Source organism: Ranitomeya variabilis, chromosome 8 (assembly GCF_051348905.1).
Source record: "Ranitomeya variabilis isolate aRanVar5 chromosome 8, aRanVar5.hap1, whole genome shotgun sequence".
Taxonomy (NCBI): Eukaryota; Metazoa; Chordata; class Amphibia; order Anura; family Dendrobatidae; genus Ranitomeya; species Ranitomeya variabilis.
Genome location: NC_135239.1, coordinates 221,898,691 through 221,916,890, shown reverse-complemented (window position 1 = coordinate 221,916,890; position 18,200 = coordinate 221,898,691). Strand labels below are relative to the sequence as shown.

The 18,200-nt window shown below is 43.4% G+C and overlaps 1 protein-coding gene across 3 annotated transcripts in view; it reads right to left on the bottom strand.

Moving 5' to 3' along the window:
• Positions 1-393: 393 nt before the first annotated feature.
• LOC143788009 (large ribosomal subunit protein uL24) overlaps positions 394-18,200 on the bottom strand; it is a 41,612-nt gene continuing 23,805 nt past the window's right edge. For all 3 annotated transcript variants that reach the window (XM_077277323.1, XM_077277324.1, XM_077277325.1), the window contains exons 3-4: positions 16,919-17,059; positions 394-559 (exon numbers count right to left, since the gene is read on the bottom strand). In XM_077277323.1, coding sequence (XP_077133438.1) covers positions 431-559; positions 16,919-17,059 — 270 coding nt within the window. In that variant the 3' untranslated portion in view covers positions 394-430. The remainder of the gene's footprint in view (positions 560-16,918; positions 17,060-18,200) is intronic.

Sequence of the window (18,200 nt, the reverse complement as noted above, 5' to 3'; positions counted from 1 at the left end):
AAAATCGGTCAGCGACGCATCCTGCGCTGCTCGTCGTCGGCTATAATGGAAGCCTATGGACGCAGGATCCGTCGCTGACCGTCACACACAGGAATCCAGCGACGTATCACGTTTTTCCCCTCTGAGAATGCCCGGAATGATTTTCAAATCCGGGAAAATATCTGTCTCTCACCCATTTACCTTCTACAAAATTGCAATGTCTATTCTGCGCAACCTGATTGATTCACCCATTAGTACAGAACATCTAATTTTTTGCTGTAAAATATGATAAAGGGGGATCAGTTCCTTTGAACAAACCAAAAAATTACTTCTGGAATACACATGACAACCCAAAAGATGAAGATTCTGAACTTCCAGTCAAAATTAACAAGGTCTTAATAAAAGAGCCACACGTTTTAGAAACTGAACAGTTTGTTTTTTATTGATGAAGTTACTCCTGCATTTTCTCAATGCTTTCTTCCTTGTATTTGCCCTTCTCTTTGCCAACCTGGCGAGACTTGGCCTTGCGTTCCAAGATCTTCTTGCGATCTTTGTCAAGCTTTAGTCTGGTGATCACCACCTGAGAGAAGAGTAGAAAAATGTATTTAGTGAAAATTGTCATAGTCAAACAGATGACTGAAAGACGTTTGTAGCTAGTGAAAAGAGCAGCAGCCAAAGTTTACTAATCATAAGATATTGGCAATTATCATTTGGGTTTTTTCATCGTGGTGAGCTATGCTGGTAATACTAAATGGATTGTAAAGAGGTTACTCAATAGTGGAGCACGTCAGTCAGATTAAGGCTAGTTTCACACTAGCGTTTACCTGATCTGCGGCGGGCTGCGGACTTCCTCCGTGAAGCCCCGCCCTCGGCCGCACCTCCGCCGCTAGCTCCGCCTACTTCTGCATGCGGCCTGTGTACCTATATTTAACATTAGGTACGCAGGTCGTGCAGCTGTATGCGGATGGTGCCGCATGCGTCGTTTTGACGACGGCAGCATCTGCATAGAGCCGCACGACCTGTGTACCTAATGTTAAATATAGGTACACAGGCCGCATGCAGAAGTAGGCGGAGCTAGCGGCGGAGGTGCGGCCGAGGCTTCATGGAGGAAGTCCGCAGCCCGCCGCAGATCATGTAAACGCTAGTGTGAAACTAGCCTTACATCTTTGAAGCCAAATATATGTCTATATAACCACTGCTGGTTTACTAGTGCTTTATTATCACCTAATCCTGTAACAAAAAACAAAGCAAAACAGTATTTTCTCCCTTACACTGCATAATAGCAAAAATCGACGAGGAATGAAAACAAGTGAGTCTTAACCCCTTAATGACCGCCGATACGCCTTTCAACGGTAGTCATTAATGGGCCTTATTCCTCAGCGCCACTTTTTAACAATGCTGAGGAAAAGCATAGCGCCACCTGGTGACCGTAATTCCCACGGGTGTCAGCTTTACATGACAGCTGACACCCTGCAGTTTCAGCCCCAGCCGCTTTTGAAGCCAATTAACCTGTTAAATACTGATGTCAAACACGACAGCCATCGGACCCCCGCGATGAGAATTGAGGGTGCCAATGGTACCCTGAAGTCATGTGATGACCCCAGGATACAGTGGCCTGCGAGATTCAGCTATAAGCAGGAGGTGTCAGTCACTCACTAAGTAAAATAAAATATGGAAAAAAGCAAACCAAAAAGACGTGCACATGAATCACTAAAAGCATATTTATTCCGTATGGCGAACACCAAATAAAAAAAAAAAAACATTCCAAAAGTGTTGCTAAATGTGGTATAACGGAATGTGATTCAACCTTCTACTGAAAGCAATCGAAAAATGTAATGTACCCCAAAATGTTACCAGAAAAAAACTTTAATTTATCTTGCACAATACCAGCCCCAACAGAGGTCTGGAATTATAGGGGGTTCCCACTTTACTGGTAGAGCAAAGTCTCTACAAGAGACATGGCTCCCACCCCCTTAAATAAAATCCAGTGAATTCTGCACTCCCAAATCCCCCTTCCTTCTGGGCCATCCTGTGCCTAAACTACAGTAAGCGGCCACATGTTTGGCATTATTGTAATAGAAAGAAGGCGCTGAGCACAAAGTATGGGGGTGCTATAATAAATGGGGGCACAATGTATGGGTACTAGACTGGCAGATTTACAGATCTCCAGAAAAAAGCCCGATGTGGATGCTACAAAATAGTCACTGCAGCCGTAGATGAATTCATTGAGACGTGCAATTTCCGCAGTGGGACCACTTTGTTTCTGCTGTTTTGGCACCTTTGGGTGTCTCCTGCAAACTATTCCAGCAAAATCTGTGCTCCAAAAGCCAAATAAGGCGCCTTCCTTAGACATCAGCAAGCTTGGGAGAAATTGTGCAATAAATTGTGGGGTCTAGATTCACCTTATTAACCCTTGTGTACCTGACAAATTTGCAGCAAATATAAAAATTACATTTGTGCCACTACAATGTCAGATTTCCACGTGTCAATGTTATAAAATCCTGCGAGGCACGTATGGTTCAAAATAGTCACTACACCCCTACATGAATTCCTTAGGAAGTGAAGTTTCCACTATGGGGTCACCTGGGGAGGGTGTGGTGTGGTGTGGTGGTTCCGCTGTTCTGGCTTCTCAGGGGCTCAGCTAACGGACCTATTCAAACACTCTGTGTTCTAAAAGCCAAGCAGCGCTCCTTCCCATCCGGTCCCTACCTTGTGCGCAAACAGTGTACAACCGCATATGGGGTACTGCCACATTTGGAAGTTATTTCATTAAAAAATTGTGGGGTCCAATTTATCCCATCATCCAAAGTGTAAATTATAAATTTGGTGTTAAAACAGTATTTTAATGGGATTTTTTTTTTGCTCTCATCTAAATATTACGTTTCGTGAATCACTCGTAGGTTAAAAAGGCTTAGTACACCTCCAGGTAAATTGCGTTAGAGATCTAGTTACCAAAAAATGTGTGTGTGTGTGTGTGTGTGTGTGTGTGTGTGTGTGTGTGTGTGTGTGTGTGTGTGTGTGTGTGTGTGTATATATATATATATATATATATCTCTGTGTGTGTGTGTGTGTGTGTGTGTGTGTGTGTGTGTGTGTGTGTGTGTGTGTGTGTGTGTGTGTGTGTGTGTGTGTGTGTGTGTGTGTGTGTGTGTGTCGTTTTCGCATGACAGGGGCTCTCTAAATGCAACATGGCATTCACAATCTATTCCAGACATATAGTGCTCTTCCTATCCTAGCCCTGCATTCTGCCCAAAAAGAAGTTTTTGACCACATATGGGAGAAATTCCATTAACAAATTGTGGGGTCAGTGATCTATTATTGTCCAGTGTGATAATTACAAATTTGGGGCTAAAAACATTTTGGGAAAAAAAAAAAGTTCAATATGATGAGTTACGAAATTCTGTGTAATACAGATAGGTTCAAAAAGCTCACTATACCCCTGGATAAAATCCTTGAGGGGTGTATTTTCCAAAATAAGGTGACTTGTCACTTCTTACTTTGAGCCTTTCCTTGGGCCCAAACAGGAGTTTTCCTCCACATATAGGGTATGTGTGTACTTAGGAAATTGCACAACTAACTTTAGGGTTCATTCTCTCTTGTGAAAAAAAAAAAATGGCGATAAAGTAAAATTTTTATGAACAAAGTTAAATGTTCATTTTTTTTCTTCCACAATCCCTTTTGTTACTGTGAAGCACCTGAAGGGTTAATAAACTTCTTGAATGTGATTTTGAGGACTTTAACCCCTTAGTGACGGAGCCAAATTCTTGAAATTTGACCAGTGTCACTTTATGTGGTAATAACTCTGGAACGCTTCAACAAATCCCAGTGATTTTGATATTGTTTTTTCGTGACATTATACTTTATGATAATGGTAAATTTTCTAAAAAAAAATAGCAATTTTCAAACTTTGAATGATTACACAGGTCAACAAAAAAAAATTTTTTTTCTGGTGTCCAAAATATTTTAATGAATTTAGGGTATTTTTGGGGTGCTGATTCTGAATATGTCATCAGTTTTGCCAGATTGGCTCAAGTTTTTGACATTTTTGGTATCTTATTTATAGCACTTGTTGGTAAATGCGACGCATCATCTCATTAATTTCTTTGGATTAGTACTTGAACTGAGCAGTTCTCAATATAGTTTTGTGTTAATAAGGCTACGTTCACATTTGCGGTCAGCGCCGCAGCGTCGGGCGCCGCAGCGGCGCCGCATGCGTCATGCGCCCCTATACTTAACATGGGGGCGCATGGACATGCGTTGTGCTGCGTTTTGCGCCGCATGGCCGCAAGCGTTGGACGCAAGAAACGCTTCAAGTTGCATTTTTTTTGCGTCCAACTTGCGGGCAAAAACGACGCATGCGGCGCAAAACGCAGCGTTTTAGCGTGCGTTTTGCCGCGTTTTGGTTTGCGTTGTGCGTTGCGGCGCCGACGCTGCGGCGCACAACGCAAATGTGAACGTAGCCTAAGTGTTCTAAAAGTTTGTTCATAGCTTGATTTTTGCACTAACTTTATGTTGTTGTCTGTTTTCCAGTGAAAAGCATGAACTCATCAAGAAGAAGTTGTCTTAACGATCCAGACTCATTCTGTTACATTTGTGGTGAATACACACTGCCAAAACATAGAAGAAACATAACAGACTTCATAAAAAAAGTGTATTTTGCCTATTTTGGGGTTATGCTTGGGGACCAAGACAAGTTTTGGGCACCACACATAGTGTGCAAAGCATGTATCGAATTATTACGAAAATGGAGCAAAGGACAAAGAAAAAGCTTCAAATTTGGTGTTCCAATGGTGTGGAGAGAGCCAAAAAATCATCATGATGACTGTTATTTCTGTGCAGTGCAAGGATTCAATAAGCATAAGAAACGAAAATGGGAGTAACATGGAATCTGCAAGAAGGCCTGTCCCTCATTGTGAAGATGTGCCTGTACCTGTGCTTACCATAAATAACAGTCATCATGATGATTTTTTGGCTCTCTCCACACCATTGGAACACCAAATTTGAAGCTTTTTCTTTGTCCTTTGCTCCATTTTCGTAATAATTCAATACATGCTTTGCACACTATGTGTGGTGCCCAAAACTTGTCTTGGTCCCCAAGCATAACCCCAAAATAGGCAAAATACACTTTTTTTACGAAGTCTGTTATGTTTCTTCTATGTTTTGGCAGTGTGTATTCACCACAAATGTAACAGAATGAGTCTGGATCGTTAAGACAACTTCTTCTTGATGAGTTCATGCTTTTCACTGGAAAACAGACAACAACATAAAGTTAGTGCAAAAATCAAGCTATGAACAAACTTTTAGAACACTAATTAACACAAAACTATATTGAGAACTGCTCAGTTCAAGTACTAATCCAAAGAAATTAATGAGATGATGCGTCGCATTTACCAACAAGTGCTATAAATAAGATACCAAAAATCTCAAAAACTTGAGCCAATCTGGCAAAACTGATGACATATTCAGAATCAGCACCCCAAAAATACCCTAAATTCGATGAAATATCTTTGGCACCAAAAATGCTGTTGACCAGTGTTATCTCTTTAATCCAGATAGTCATACCACAGCAAACCATTAATAAATAACATTTCCACATGTCGGCTTTACATCAGCACCATTTGTTAAATGTTCTTTTATTTTGTTAGCATTTTAGGAGGTTTAACCCCTTAAGCCCCGAGGGTGGTTTGCACGTTAATGACCGTGCCAATTTTTACAATTCTGACCACTGTCCCTTTATGAGGTTATAACTCTGGAGCTTCAACAGATCCTGGTGATTCTGACATTGTTTTCTCGTGACATATTGTACTTCATGTTAGTGGTAAAATTTATTCGATATAACTTGTGTTTGAGAAAAAAAACGGAAATTTGGCGAAAATTTTGAAAATTTTGCAATTTTCCAACTTTGAATTTTTATGCAATTAAATCACAGAGCTATGTCACACAAAATACTTAATAAGTAACATTTCCCACATGTCTACTTTACATCAGCACAATTTTGGAACCAACATTTTTTTTTTGTTAGGGAGTTATAAGGGTTAAAAGTTGACCAGCAATTTCTCATTTTTACAACACCATTTTTTTTTTAGGGACCACATCTCATTTGAAGTCATTTTGAGGGGTCTATATGATAGAAAATACCCAAGTGTGACACCATTCTAAAAACTACACCCCTCAAGGTGCTCAGAACCACATTCAATAAGTTTATTAACCCTTCTGGTGTTTCACAGGAATTTTTGGAATGTTTAAATAAAAATGAACATTTAACTTTTTTTTCACACAAAATTTATTTCAGTTCCAATTTGTTTTATTTTACCAAGGGTAACAGGAGAAAAGTTGTTGCACAATTTGTCCTGAGTACGCTGATACCCCATATGTGGGGGTAAACCACTGTTTGGGCGCAGGGCAGAGCTCGGAAGGGAAGGAGCGCCATTTGACTTTTCAATGCAAAATTGACAGGAATTGAGATGGGATGCCATGTTGCATTTGGAGAGCCCCTGATGTGCCTAAACATTGAAACCCCCCACAAGTGACACCATTTTGGAAAGTAGACCCCTTAAGGAACTTATCTAGATGTGTGGTGAGCACTTTGACCCACCAAGTGCTTCACAGAAGTTTATAATGCAGAGCCGGAAAAATAAAAAATCATTTTTTCACAAAACTGATCTTTTTGCCCCCAATTTTTTATTTTCCCAAGTGTAAGAGAAGAAATTAGACCCCGAAAGTTGTTGTGCAATTTGTCCTGAGTACGCTGATACCCCATATGTGGGTGTAAACCATTGTTTGGACGCATGGCAGAGCTCGGAAGGGAAGGAGCGCCGTTTGACTTTTCAATGCAAAATTGACTGGAATTAAGATGGGACGCCATGTTGTGTTTGGAGAGCCCCTGATGTGCCTAAACATTAAAACCCCCCCACAAGTGACACCATTTTGGAAAGTAGACCCCCTAAGGAACTTATCTAGATGTGTTTTGAGAGCTTTGAACCCCCAAGTGTTTCACTACAGTTTATAACGGAGAGCCGTGAAAATAAAAATTATTATTATTTTTTTTTTTTTCACAAAATGATATTTTAGCCCCCAGTTTTGTATTTTCACAAGGGTAACAGGATAAATTGGAACCCAAAAGTTGTTGTCCAATTTGTCCTGAGTCCGCTGATACCCCATATGTGGGGGGGAAGCACTGTTTGGGCGCATGGCAGAGCTCGGAAGGGAAGGAGCGCCATTTGCAAAGCAGACTTAGATGGATTGGTCTGCAGGCGTCACGTTGCATTTGCAGAGCCCCTGATGTACCCAAACAGTAGAAACCCCCCACAAGTGACCCCATATTGGAAACTAGACCTCCCAAGGAACTTATCTAGATGTGTTGTGAGAACTTTGAACCCCCAAGTGTTTCACTACAGTTTACAACGCAGAGCCGTGAAAATAAAAAAATCGTATTTTTCCCACAAATATGATTTTTAGCCCACCAAATTTTTATTTTCTCAAGGATAACAAGAGAACTTGGACCCCAAAAGTTGTTGTCCAATTTGTCCCGAGTACGCTGATACCCCATATGTTGGGGTAAACCCTGTGTGGGCACACGGGAGAGCTCGGAAGGGAAGGAGCACTGTTCTACTTTTTCAACGCAGAATTGGCTGGAATTGAGATCGGACGCCATGTCGCGTTTGGAGAGCCCCTGATGTGCCTAAACAGTGGAAACCCCCCAATTATAACTGAAACCCTAACGCAAACACACCCCTAACCCTAATCCCAACGGTAACCCTAACCACACCCCTAACCCTAATCCCAACCGTAAATGTAGTCCAAACCCTAACCCTAACTTTAGCCCCAACCCTAACTGTAGCCTTAACCCTAGCCCCAACCCTAACCCTAGCGGGAAAAATGGAAATACATACATTTTTTTTATTTTTTTATTTTTCCCTAACTAAGGCTACTTTCACACTAGCGTCGGGCCGACGTACCAACGCTAGCAGTGAATGCGCCGCACAACGGGGGGCAGCGGATGCATTTTTCCAGCGCATCCGCTGCCCCATTGTGAGGTGCGGGGAGGTGGGGGCGGAGTTCCGGCCGCGTTGCACAAAAAAAGTTACATGTAGCTTTTTTTGTGCCGACGGTCCGCCAAACCACGACGAATCCGTCGCTGATGCAAGTCAATGGAGAATAAACGCATCCTGCAAGCACTTTTGCAGGATGCGTTATTTAGCCAAAACGACGCATTGCGACGTATTGCAAAAAACGCTAGTGTGAAAGTAGCCTAAGGGGGTGATGAAGGGGGGTTTGATTTACTTTTATAGCTGGGGTTTTTTTTAGCGGATTTTTATGATTGGCAGCCGTCACACACTGAGACGCTTTTTATTGCAAAAAATATTTTTTGCGTTACCACATTTTGAGAGCTATAATTTTTCCATATTTGAGTCCACAGAGTCATGTGAGGTCTTGTTTTTTGCGGGACGAGTTGACGTTTTTATTGGTAACATTTTTTGATCGCTTTTTATTTTGTGAGGCAGAATGACCAAAGACCAGCTATTCATGAATTTCTTTTGGGAGGAGGCGTTTATACCGTTCCGCGTTTGGTAAAATGGATAAAGCAGTTTTATTCTTCGGGTCAGTACGATTACAGCGATATCTCATTTTTTTGTGTTTTGGCGCTTTTATACGATAAAAACTATTTTATAGAAAAAATAATTATTTTTGCATCGCTTTATTCTGAGGACTATAACTTTTTTATTTTTTCGCTGATGATGCTGTATGGCAGCTCGTTTTTTGCAGGACAAGATGACGTTTTCAGCGGTATCATGGTTATTTATATCCGTCTTTTTGATCGCGTGTTATTCCACTTTTTGTTCGGCGGTATGATAAAGCCTTTTTTGCCTCGTTTTTTTGTTTTTCTTACGGTGTTTACTGAAGGGGTTAACTAGTGGGACAGTTTTATAGGTTGGGTCTTTACAGACGCGGCGATACTAAATATGTGTACTTTTATTGTTTGTTTTTTTATTTAGATAAAGAAATGTATTTATGGGAATAATATATATTTTTTTCTTTATTTAGGATTTTTTTTTTTTTACACATGTGGAATTTTTTTTTTTAACTTTTTTACTTTGTCCCAGGGGGGGACATTACAGATCGGTGATCTGACAGTTTGCACAGTACTCTGTCAGATCACCGATCTGACTTAGAGCACTGCAGGCTTACCAGCGCCTGCTCTGGGCAGGCGCTCGGTAAGCCACCTCCCTCCCTGCAGGACCCGGATGCCGCGACCATCTTGGATCCGGGACCTGCTCCGAGGGTCTCCTACCTCCTTCCTCACTGCAACGCGATCACATCGCGTTGCTGCGGGGGTCTCAGGGAAGCCCGCAGGGAGCCCCCTCCCTGCGCGATGCTTCCCTATACCGCCGGCACACCGCGATCATGTTTGATCGCGGTGTGCCGGGGGTTAATGTGCCGGGGGCGGTCCGTGACCGCTCCTGGCACATAGCGCCGGATGTCAGCTGCGATAGGCAGCTGACACCCGGCTGCGACCGGCCGCGCTCCCCCCGTGAGCGCGGCCGATCGGCTATGACGTACTATCCCATCACTGGGAATTAAGTCCCAGGTCACCTTGACGGGATAGTACGTCATATGGGATTAAGGGGTTAAAAATGTAGCAGTAATTTTTCATTTTTTCAAGAAAATTTACAAAATTTATCTTTTTAGGGACTTAGCCATATTTGAAGTGCCTTTAGGGGTCCCATATATTGGGAAACCCCCAAAAGTGATACCATTTTAAAAACAGCACCCCATGACATATTGAAAACTGCTGTCAGGTAGTTTATTAACCCTTCAGTTGCTTTTCAGGAATTAATGCAAAGTCACATGACAGAGGTGACAATGTGCATTTTTACCACCTAAATACCTCTAACTTCTGAACAGGTTACAACAGCCGGCAGACTCTTAGGCCAGAAGTTGGTCATGAATTGCCAATCGCAAACATCAGGACCACAAAATCATGACCTGAGGACACCAATTGGGATTAGGAGGAAGCCCCCACAGTCTGTTAATCATTTATAATGATGTAGTCACTATTGACAGCAGCATCTAAGGGGTTAAACAGATTTTGACAGTGCAAACACTGATCGTGGCTGATGCAGCAAGTTATCAGCTATAGTGTACATGTGACAGCTGCTGGATTGTCACCTGTATGGGGAGGCTATTCTCTTATATCTCAGGTCAGTTAAAAGACGTATTGGCTGTCATTAAGGGGTTAAGGTGTTCAGTATTTAGAATGGTGTCGTTTCTCATTATTTTCTGTCATATATACCGTATTTTTCGCTTTGTAAGACGCTCCGGATTATAAGACGCACCCCAAATTTTGAGGAGAAAAATAGGAAAAAACTTTTTTTAATAAATTGGTGGGGCGTCTTATAATCCATGCGTCTTATTACTTACCAGGGGTTGTGGCTGTGGTGGATCAGGGTCCCAGGGTCGTTGCTGGAGGCAGGAGTGGAGCATTGCTGCAGGCTGGGATGAGGGGGTCTGCAGGGGGCTCCTGTGCTGCAGGGGGGCTCCTGTGCTGCAGGCTGGGATGAGGGGTCTGCAAGGGGACTCCTGTGCTGCAAGCTGGGATGAGGGGTCTGCAGGAGGCTCCTGTGCTGCAGGGGGCTCTGGCGACATTTTGTGAAAGGCCAGAGCCCCCGGCAGTTCGTCCATGCGTTCCTGTATGACTGACTCCGGGAAAATGGCCGCCGGAATCTCGAGAGATGAGATCTCAGCGCTGAAATCTCATCTCCCGAGATTCCGGCGCCCATTTTCCCGGAATTAGTCATACTGGAACGCATGGACGAACTGCCAGGGGGCTCTGGTCTTTCACAAAATGTCGCCAGAGCCCCCCGCAGCACCGGAGCCTCCAGCATCACCTGGGGCAGCAGCGGACAACCCCGGCAGCGGCGGCGGACACCCGCCTCATCCCAGCCTGTAATGGTAAGCGGTATATCCGCTTTGTTAGACGCACCCACATTTCCCCCCCAAATTTGGGGGAAATAAAGTGCGTCTTACAAAGCGGAAAATACGGTAACTCCCTAAAAAAAACAAAATGATGTCTAAAAAATGATGCGGATGTAAAGTAGACGTGGTAAATATTTAACCCCTTAAGCCCCGAGGGTGGTTTGCACGTTAATGACCGGGCCAATTTTTACAATTCTGACCACTGTCCCTTTATGAGGTTATAACTCTGGAACGCTTCAACGGATCCCGGTGATTCTGACACTGTTTTCTCGTGACATATTGTACTTCATGTTAGTGGTAAAATTTCTTTGTTATTACCTGCGTTTATTTGTGAAAAAAAATGGAAATTTGGCACAAATTTTGAAAATTTCGCAATTTTCCAACTTTGAATTTTTATGCAATTAAATCAGAGATATGTCACACAAAATACTTAATAAGTAACATTTCCCACATGTCTACTTTACATCAGCACAATTTTGGAACCAACATTTTTTTTTTTTTTTTTTAGGGACCACCTCACATTTGAAGTCATTTTGAGGGGTCTATATGATAGAAAATACCCAAGTGTGACACCATTCTAAAAACTACACCCCTCAAGGTGCTCAGAACCACATTCAAGAAGTTTATTAACCCTTCTGGTGCTTCACAGAAATTTTTGGAATGTTTAATTAAAAATGAACATTTAACTCTTTTTTCCACAAAAAATTTACTTCAGCTCCAATTTGTTTTATTTTACCAAGGGTAACAGGAGAAAACGGACCCCAAAAGTTGTTGTACAATTTGTTCTGAGTACACCGATACCCCATATGTGGGGGTAAACCACTGTTTGGGCGCATAGCAGAGCTCGGAAGCAAAGGAGCGCCATTTGACTTTTCAATGCAAAATTGACAGGAATTGAGATGGGACGCCATGTTGCGTTTGGAGAGCCCCTGATGTGCCTAAACATTGAAACCCCCCCACAAGTGACACCATTTTGGAAAGTAGACCCCCTAAGGAACTTATCTAGATGTGTGGTGAGAGCTTTGAACCCCCAAGTGTTTCACTACAGTTTATAACGCAGAGCCGTGAAAATAAAAAAACTTTTTTTTTTTTCCACAAAAATTATTTTTTAGCCCCCAGTTTTGTATTTTTCCAAGGGTAACAGTTGAAATTAGACCCCAAAAGTTGTTGTCCAATTTGTCCCGAGTACGCTGATACCCCATATGTTGGGGTAAACCCTGTGTGGGCACACGGGAGAGCTCGGAAGGGAAGGAGCACTGTTCTACTTTTTCAACGCAGAATTGGCTGGAATTGAGATCGGACGCCATGTCGCGTTTGGAGAGCCCCTGATGTGCCTAAACAGTGGAAACCCCCCAATTATAACTGAAACCCTAATGCAAACACACCCCTAACCCTAATCCCAACGGTAACCCTAACCACACCCCTAAACCTAATCCCAACTTTATTCCCAACCGTAAATGTAATCCTAACCCTAACTTTAGCCCCAACCCTAACTGTAGCCTTAATCTTAGCCCCAACCCTAACCCTAATGGGAAAATGGAAATACATTTTTTTTTATTTTTAGCTAACTAAGGGGGTGATGAAGGGAGGTTTGATTTACTTTTATAGCGGATTTTTTAGCGGATTTTTATGATTGGCAGCCGTCACACACTGAAAGACGCTTTTTATTGCAAAAAATATTTTTTGCGTTACCACATTTTGAGAGCTATAATTTTTCCATATTTTGGTCCAGAGTCATGTGAGGTCTTGTTTTTTGCGGGACGAGTTGACGTTTTTATTGGTAACATTTTCGGGCACGTGACATTTTTTGATCGCTTTTTATTTTGTGAGGCAGAATGACCAAAAACCAGCTATTCATGAATTTCTTTTGGGAGGAGGCGTTTATACCGTTCCACGTTTGGTAAAATGGATAAAGCAGTTTTATTCTTCGGGTCAGTACGATTACAGCGATACCTCATTTATATCTTTTTTATGTTTTGGAGCTTTTATACGATAAAAACTAATTATTTTTCCATCGCTTTATTCTGAAGACAACTTTTATATTTTTTTCTTTGATGATGCTGTATGGCGGCCCGTCTTTTGCGGGACAAGATGACGTTTTCAGCGGTACCATGGTTATTTAGATCAGTCTTTGTTTGCGTGTTATTCCACTTTTTGTTTGGCGGTATGATAAAGCGTTGGTTTTTTGCCTCTTTTACGGTGTTCACTGAAGGGGTTAACTAGTGGGACAGTTTTATAGGTTGGGTCGTTACGGACACGGCGATACTAAATATGCGTACTTGCCTGCTGCAGCGAGGAGGAGGTAAGAGACCCTCCAGGGGTCTCAGGGAAGCACGCAGGGAGCCCCCTCCCTGCGCGATGCTTCCCTATACCGCCGGAACACTGCGATCATGTTTGATCGCAGTGTGCCGTAAGTTAATGTGCCGGGGGCGGTCCGTGACCGCTCCTGGCACATAGTGCCGGATGTCAGAAGTGATAGTCAGCTGACACCCGGCCACGCTCCCCCGTGAGCGCGGCCGATCGCATATGACGTACTATCCTGTCACTGGGAATTAAGTCCCAGGTCACCTTGATGGAATAGTATGTCATATGGGATTAAGGGGTTAATAATTGTGTGACATCTCGGATTTAAGGGCATAAGAATTAAAAGTTTGAAAATGGCCAAATTTACTAAATTTTTTACAAATTTCCGATATTTTCACGGATAAACGCAAGTCATGTCGAAATTTCTTACCACTATTATGAAGGACAATAGATCAGTCATCAAAAAACATTCTCAGGATCAGTGGGATAAGTTGAAGCATTCTAGAGTTATAACCTCATAAAGTGACTCTGGTCAGATTTAAAAAAAAATTTGGCCTGGTCAAGGTCAAAATTTGCTCAATCACTAAAGGTACCGTCACACTCAGCGACGCTGCAGCGATATAGACAACGAGCCGATCGCTGGAGCGTCGCTGTTTAGGTCGCTGTTGAGACGTCAAACACAGCAGCTCCAGAACGATGCAGGAGCGATCCAGTGACGTAACGGCGACTCACTTATCGTTCTCGCAGGTTAGCTCCATGTCAAACATTGCTGGCATCGTTGCTTTTGATGTCAAACATGACGATACATGCCGATCTGACGGCCAAATAAAGTTCTGGACTTCTAGCTCCGACCAGCGATGGCACAGGGGGATCCAGATCGCTGCTGCGTGTCAAACACAACGAGATCGCTATCTAGGACGCTGCAACGTCACGGATCGTTGTCGTTGCAAAGTTGCGGAGTGTGACGGTACCTTAAGGAGTTAATTGTATTTTAATTTGGAGTTTCTCATTTAACAGGAAACAGAATTTATTACTACAGTATCAATGTAAAAAATAAACAAGGGTAGAACAGTTGAGAGGAGCGATGGAAGGAAACACAGGTGCTGGACTTCTGTCTGCGCACCTTTCGTCTCAGGGACACAGTGCTGATGTGGCCGAAGTAAAGATAGGACAATGAAGGGAGGAGGCAACGCTATCTCTACAGCGTATGCCCAGAGTCTAGAAGAACTCATTTCCATAAAGCAATTAAAGATGATTTTTCCACAACAAGGCATCATCTATGAGGCATACAGGTATCATTCTTTTCAGTCGATAACCTGGATGCTGATATTAATTGGTCAATAGTGGTGAGATTCTGCATTTAATCTATCTAAATTTACATTAGTTGGCAATTCTCGGTATACTACATTTCCAAAGTGGGCCAAAATCAATGCACTCATTCTACTGGCCTTCTTACAGCAAGAGTTGTGGCAGCAAGGAGACTGTGCAGGCTGGTAACAATGGGACATCATTTATTGTACCAAACGGCTGCACGACCAGCTCCACCCTCACCTACTGTATCCTCACCCATCCCTTGTAGATTGTGAGCCATTGCGGGTCCTCTTTCCTCCTGTACCAGTTGTGACTCTTGTATTGTTCAAGATTACTGTACTTGTTTTTATTATGTATACCCCTCCTCACATGTAAAGTGCCATGGAATAAATGGCGCTATAATAATAAATAATAATTGTACCAATACAGTGCCATGATATTCCACAGCACTTTATAGACATGATCACTGTCCCCAAACAAAGCTCCCCATCAGTATATCTTTGGAATGAGGGAGGAAACTGGAGACAACCAAACAAACACAGGGAAACATACAACTGCTTGCAGATTCTGTCCTTGGTGGGATAAGAACCCCAAGGAAACAGTTGCACCAAAGAGCCACAGTATAATGGTGGGCATCATCCACATGAAGACCAGGTCTCCATGGGTGGTGGGCAAGGGCTTCTGGGGACTGCTCATAATAAACAAGATTGTCAATGCTTTGCTTTAAATCCACCATTTCACATGCGCCAGCCCCCTTGGGTCCTGCAGGACGCCTACTGTACTGCTGTAGGGTAAGGCCAGACAGCGCAGATTGCATTGCTCACAATCATAACAGTCGATGTGATCAAGAAGTGTCCAGCTGACTGCACAGTGTTCACACAAACCAACCTGCTCAGTGTAGGTTATCTGAATGTTGGTCACACGGGTCACTACCAGGAGTGTTTCACCTTAAAATTGCCTTATTAATTGTGTCATGCAGCATGGTTGTACATGAAGTCAACTGCACAGTTTTTATCCTGCATCACCACTGCAGTCTCTGGCCTTACCTTTAGAGCGACCATCGGCTTAGTAATAAAAAAAATAACACAAACTTATGGTAAATTTAAAAAAAAGTCACAATAAAAGCACTATGCATAGATAACTTCTAGTGCCTTTGTTTCATCTTTTTTGCTGCAGTACACTCCATTTCTGTAAAATAGCTACACACTTACTCCATCCAAAAAGCAGTGCAGGGTTTCACACTGCAGAAACAAGTTGGAGAAGCGGGAAGTAAACAGGAAAGATTTCTGCAACAAAAACCTAAAGATATTTTAACTATGAATTGTGACATTTCATTATCATTACACATTAAAGGGAACCTGTCACCCCCCCCCCCCCCAGGCGTTTTTAACTAAAAGAGCCACCAGTAATGCTGCATTCTGACAAGGTGGCTCTTTTAGTTCTGGGGGCTATAACTGCCGAAATAATCAGTTTTATAATTTGTCCCAAATACATTTTCTTTAGTCAAGGAGGCAGGCCTTTCCCCCCCTGCTGCAGACGCCACACAGCCGTCACTCAAATCTTCTTGGCGCCGCCTCCTCACCGCTATTTTGAAATCTGCCGGCGCCTGCGCTCTTTTCTCCTGACTTGAGCAGGCGCAGTGAGTGCTGCCTGTCCGTCCTCATATGCAGTCTAGCGGACTGCGCCTGTGCGTCCGCCCTGCCTGTGAATCCCAGCCCCGCAATGTGAATAAATCATAAGTCACTGCGGGGCTGGGATTCACAGGTAGGGCTGCCTCAAGGCAGGAGAAAAGAGCGCAGGCAGATTTCAAAATAGCGGCGAGGAGGCGGCGCCCGGCGCCAAGAAGATTTGAGTGACGGCTGTGTGGCATCTGAAGCAGGGGGGAAAGGCCTGCCTCCTTGACTGAAGACAAGGTATTTAGGACAAATTACAAAACTGATTATTTCGGCAGTTACAGCCCCCAGAACTAAAAGAGCCACCTTGTCAGAATGCAGCATTACTGGTGGCTTTTAGTTAAAAACGCCTGGGTGGGGTGGGTGACAGGTTCCCTTTAAGGTGGCTGCATGTGAAAAAAAAGAGGGGGGGTGTGAGAAATTCTTGAAAACAAAACCAACATCACTTGCCCCTCTCTGGTCACTCCGGCATCAGTTATCTGCAGGGACCTATCCCTGGGCCCAGAAAGTAGACAAGTAATACAAGATCTGCAGAGGCTTCAACAGTCGTGTAATGCTCATTTTATTTTCCAGCATTGCCTGGCTGTGTTGCTTTCTAACACATTCTCAGTATTACCAAACCTTTAGGTTTTCACAGCCACAACACACTTTCTGTAAACCTGACCAATACGCACCTTGCTAGGGTGAATACCAACATGAACAGTGGTGCCGTTGGCCTTCTCACGTTGCACACGTTCAATGTAGATCACATATTTCTTTCTGTACACCTGGACAACTTTACCAATTTGCTGTCCTTTGTAGTGTCCACGGACCACCTACAAAAATGTAAAAGCGTTAGCAAGAAGTTCACATGTATTAAACAAGCACAGGACGAAAGAAACATGGCTGCTTGTTTCATCTGTTCATGAGGTGTAAAATCACAGGATAGTCACCGCTCCAAATCAGATGATTTAGTCTACCTCCCCACAACAAGCCCATCATACACGGATATAGATGGGAACGTCTCAGGAGAGGGGACAGGGACCACGTTTACTGGTTTACATAATTCTGTAAATACAACTTTAAAGAAAACAGTTCTAAGACCGATACAGAGCTCAGGTGATGTGCAGAGCATAGAACCCTGCAGTATCACAGACTAGCTGGGGGCACTCGTGTAGGACACGCTTTACCATACTTCAAGAATAGCTGGGAAGGTTTCCCAGCCTGGACGACCACTTAAAAACAGCATAGTGGATGGGATTTGTAGAAATCCCATGTCCACAGCTGCCCAATGAGACTGACATGCTGCACATCTTTCCAGACCGCTGCATTATTGATTCCTCTTACGGAAGAGAATGTATTGGTTGTGGTAAATCTGCACGGTTCAGTGACCACATGCGGATTCGCCTGCATTCAATAGAAGCGCTTTGGACACAGTGAACATACGTTCAAAGCTCTGTTTGTTGCAGATCGTGGGCACACAGCCTTATGGTCCTGGTTGTGCAGCTACTGGGAGGCAGCTGCTCTAGCAGGACATACTTGGAGCACATACTTGTAGCAATCTGCCAGATGTGAGAAGAAGGAGGATACATCTGTAAGTTTAGGTCAATCAGGACAAATCGCCTAAAGGAAAACTAACAGAATCCACCACCCTTGTGCTGTCTTTAATGGCATTCCTACAATTCTTTCATTAACCCCTTTCTGCCAGCTGACGGAATAGTTAGTCAGCTGGCAGATCCCCTGCTTTGAGGTGGGCTCCGGCGGTGAGCCCACCTCAAAGCCGCGACATGTCAGCTGTTTTCTACAGCTGACATGTGCGCGCAATGAGCAGCGGCATTTAACTAGCGCTCCCGGCCGCAAGTGCTCGCACCGCTGACCCCCGTCACATGATCGGGGGTCATCGGTGCATTGCCATAACAACCAGAGGTCTCCTTGAGACCTCTATGGGTGTCGATGGCCGATTGCTTTGAGCGCCAC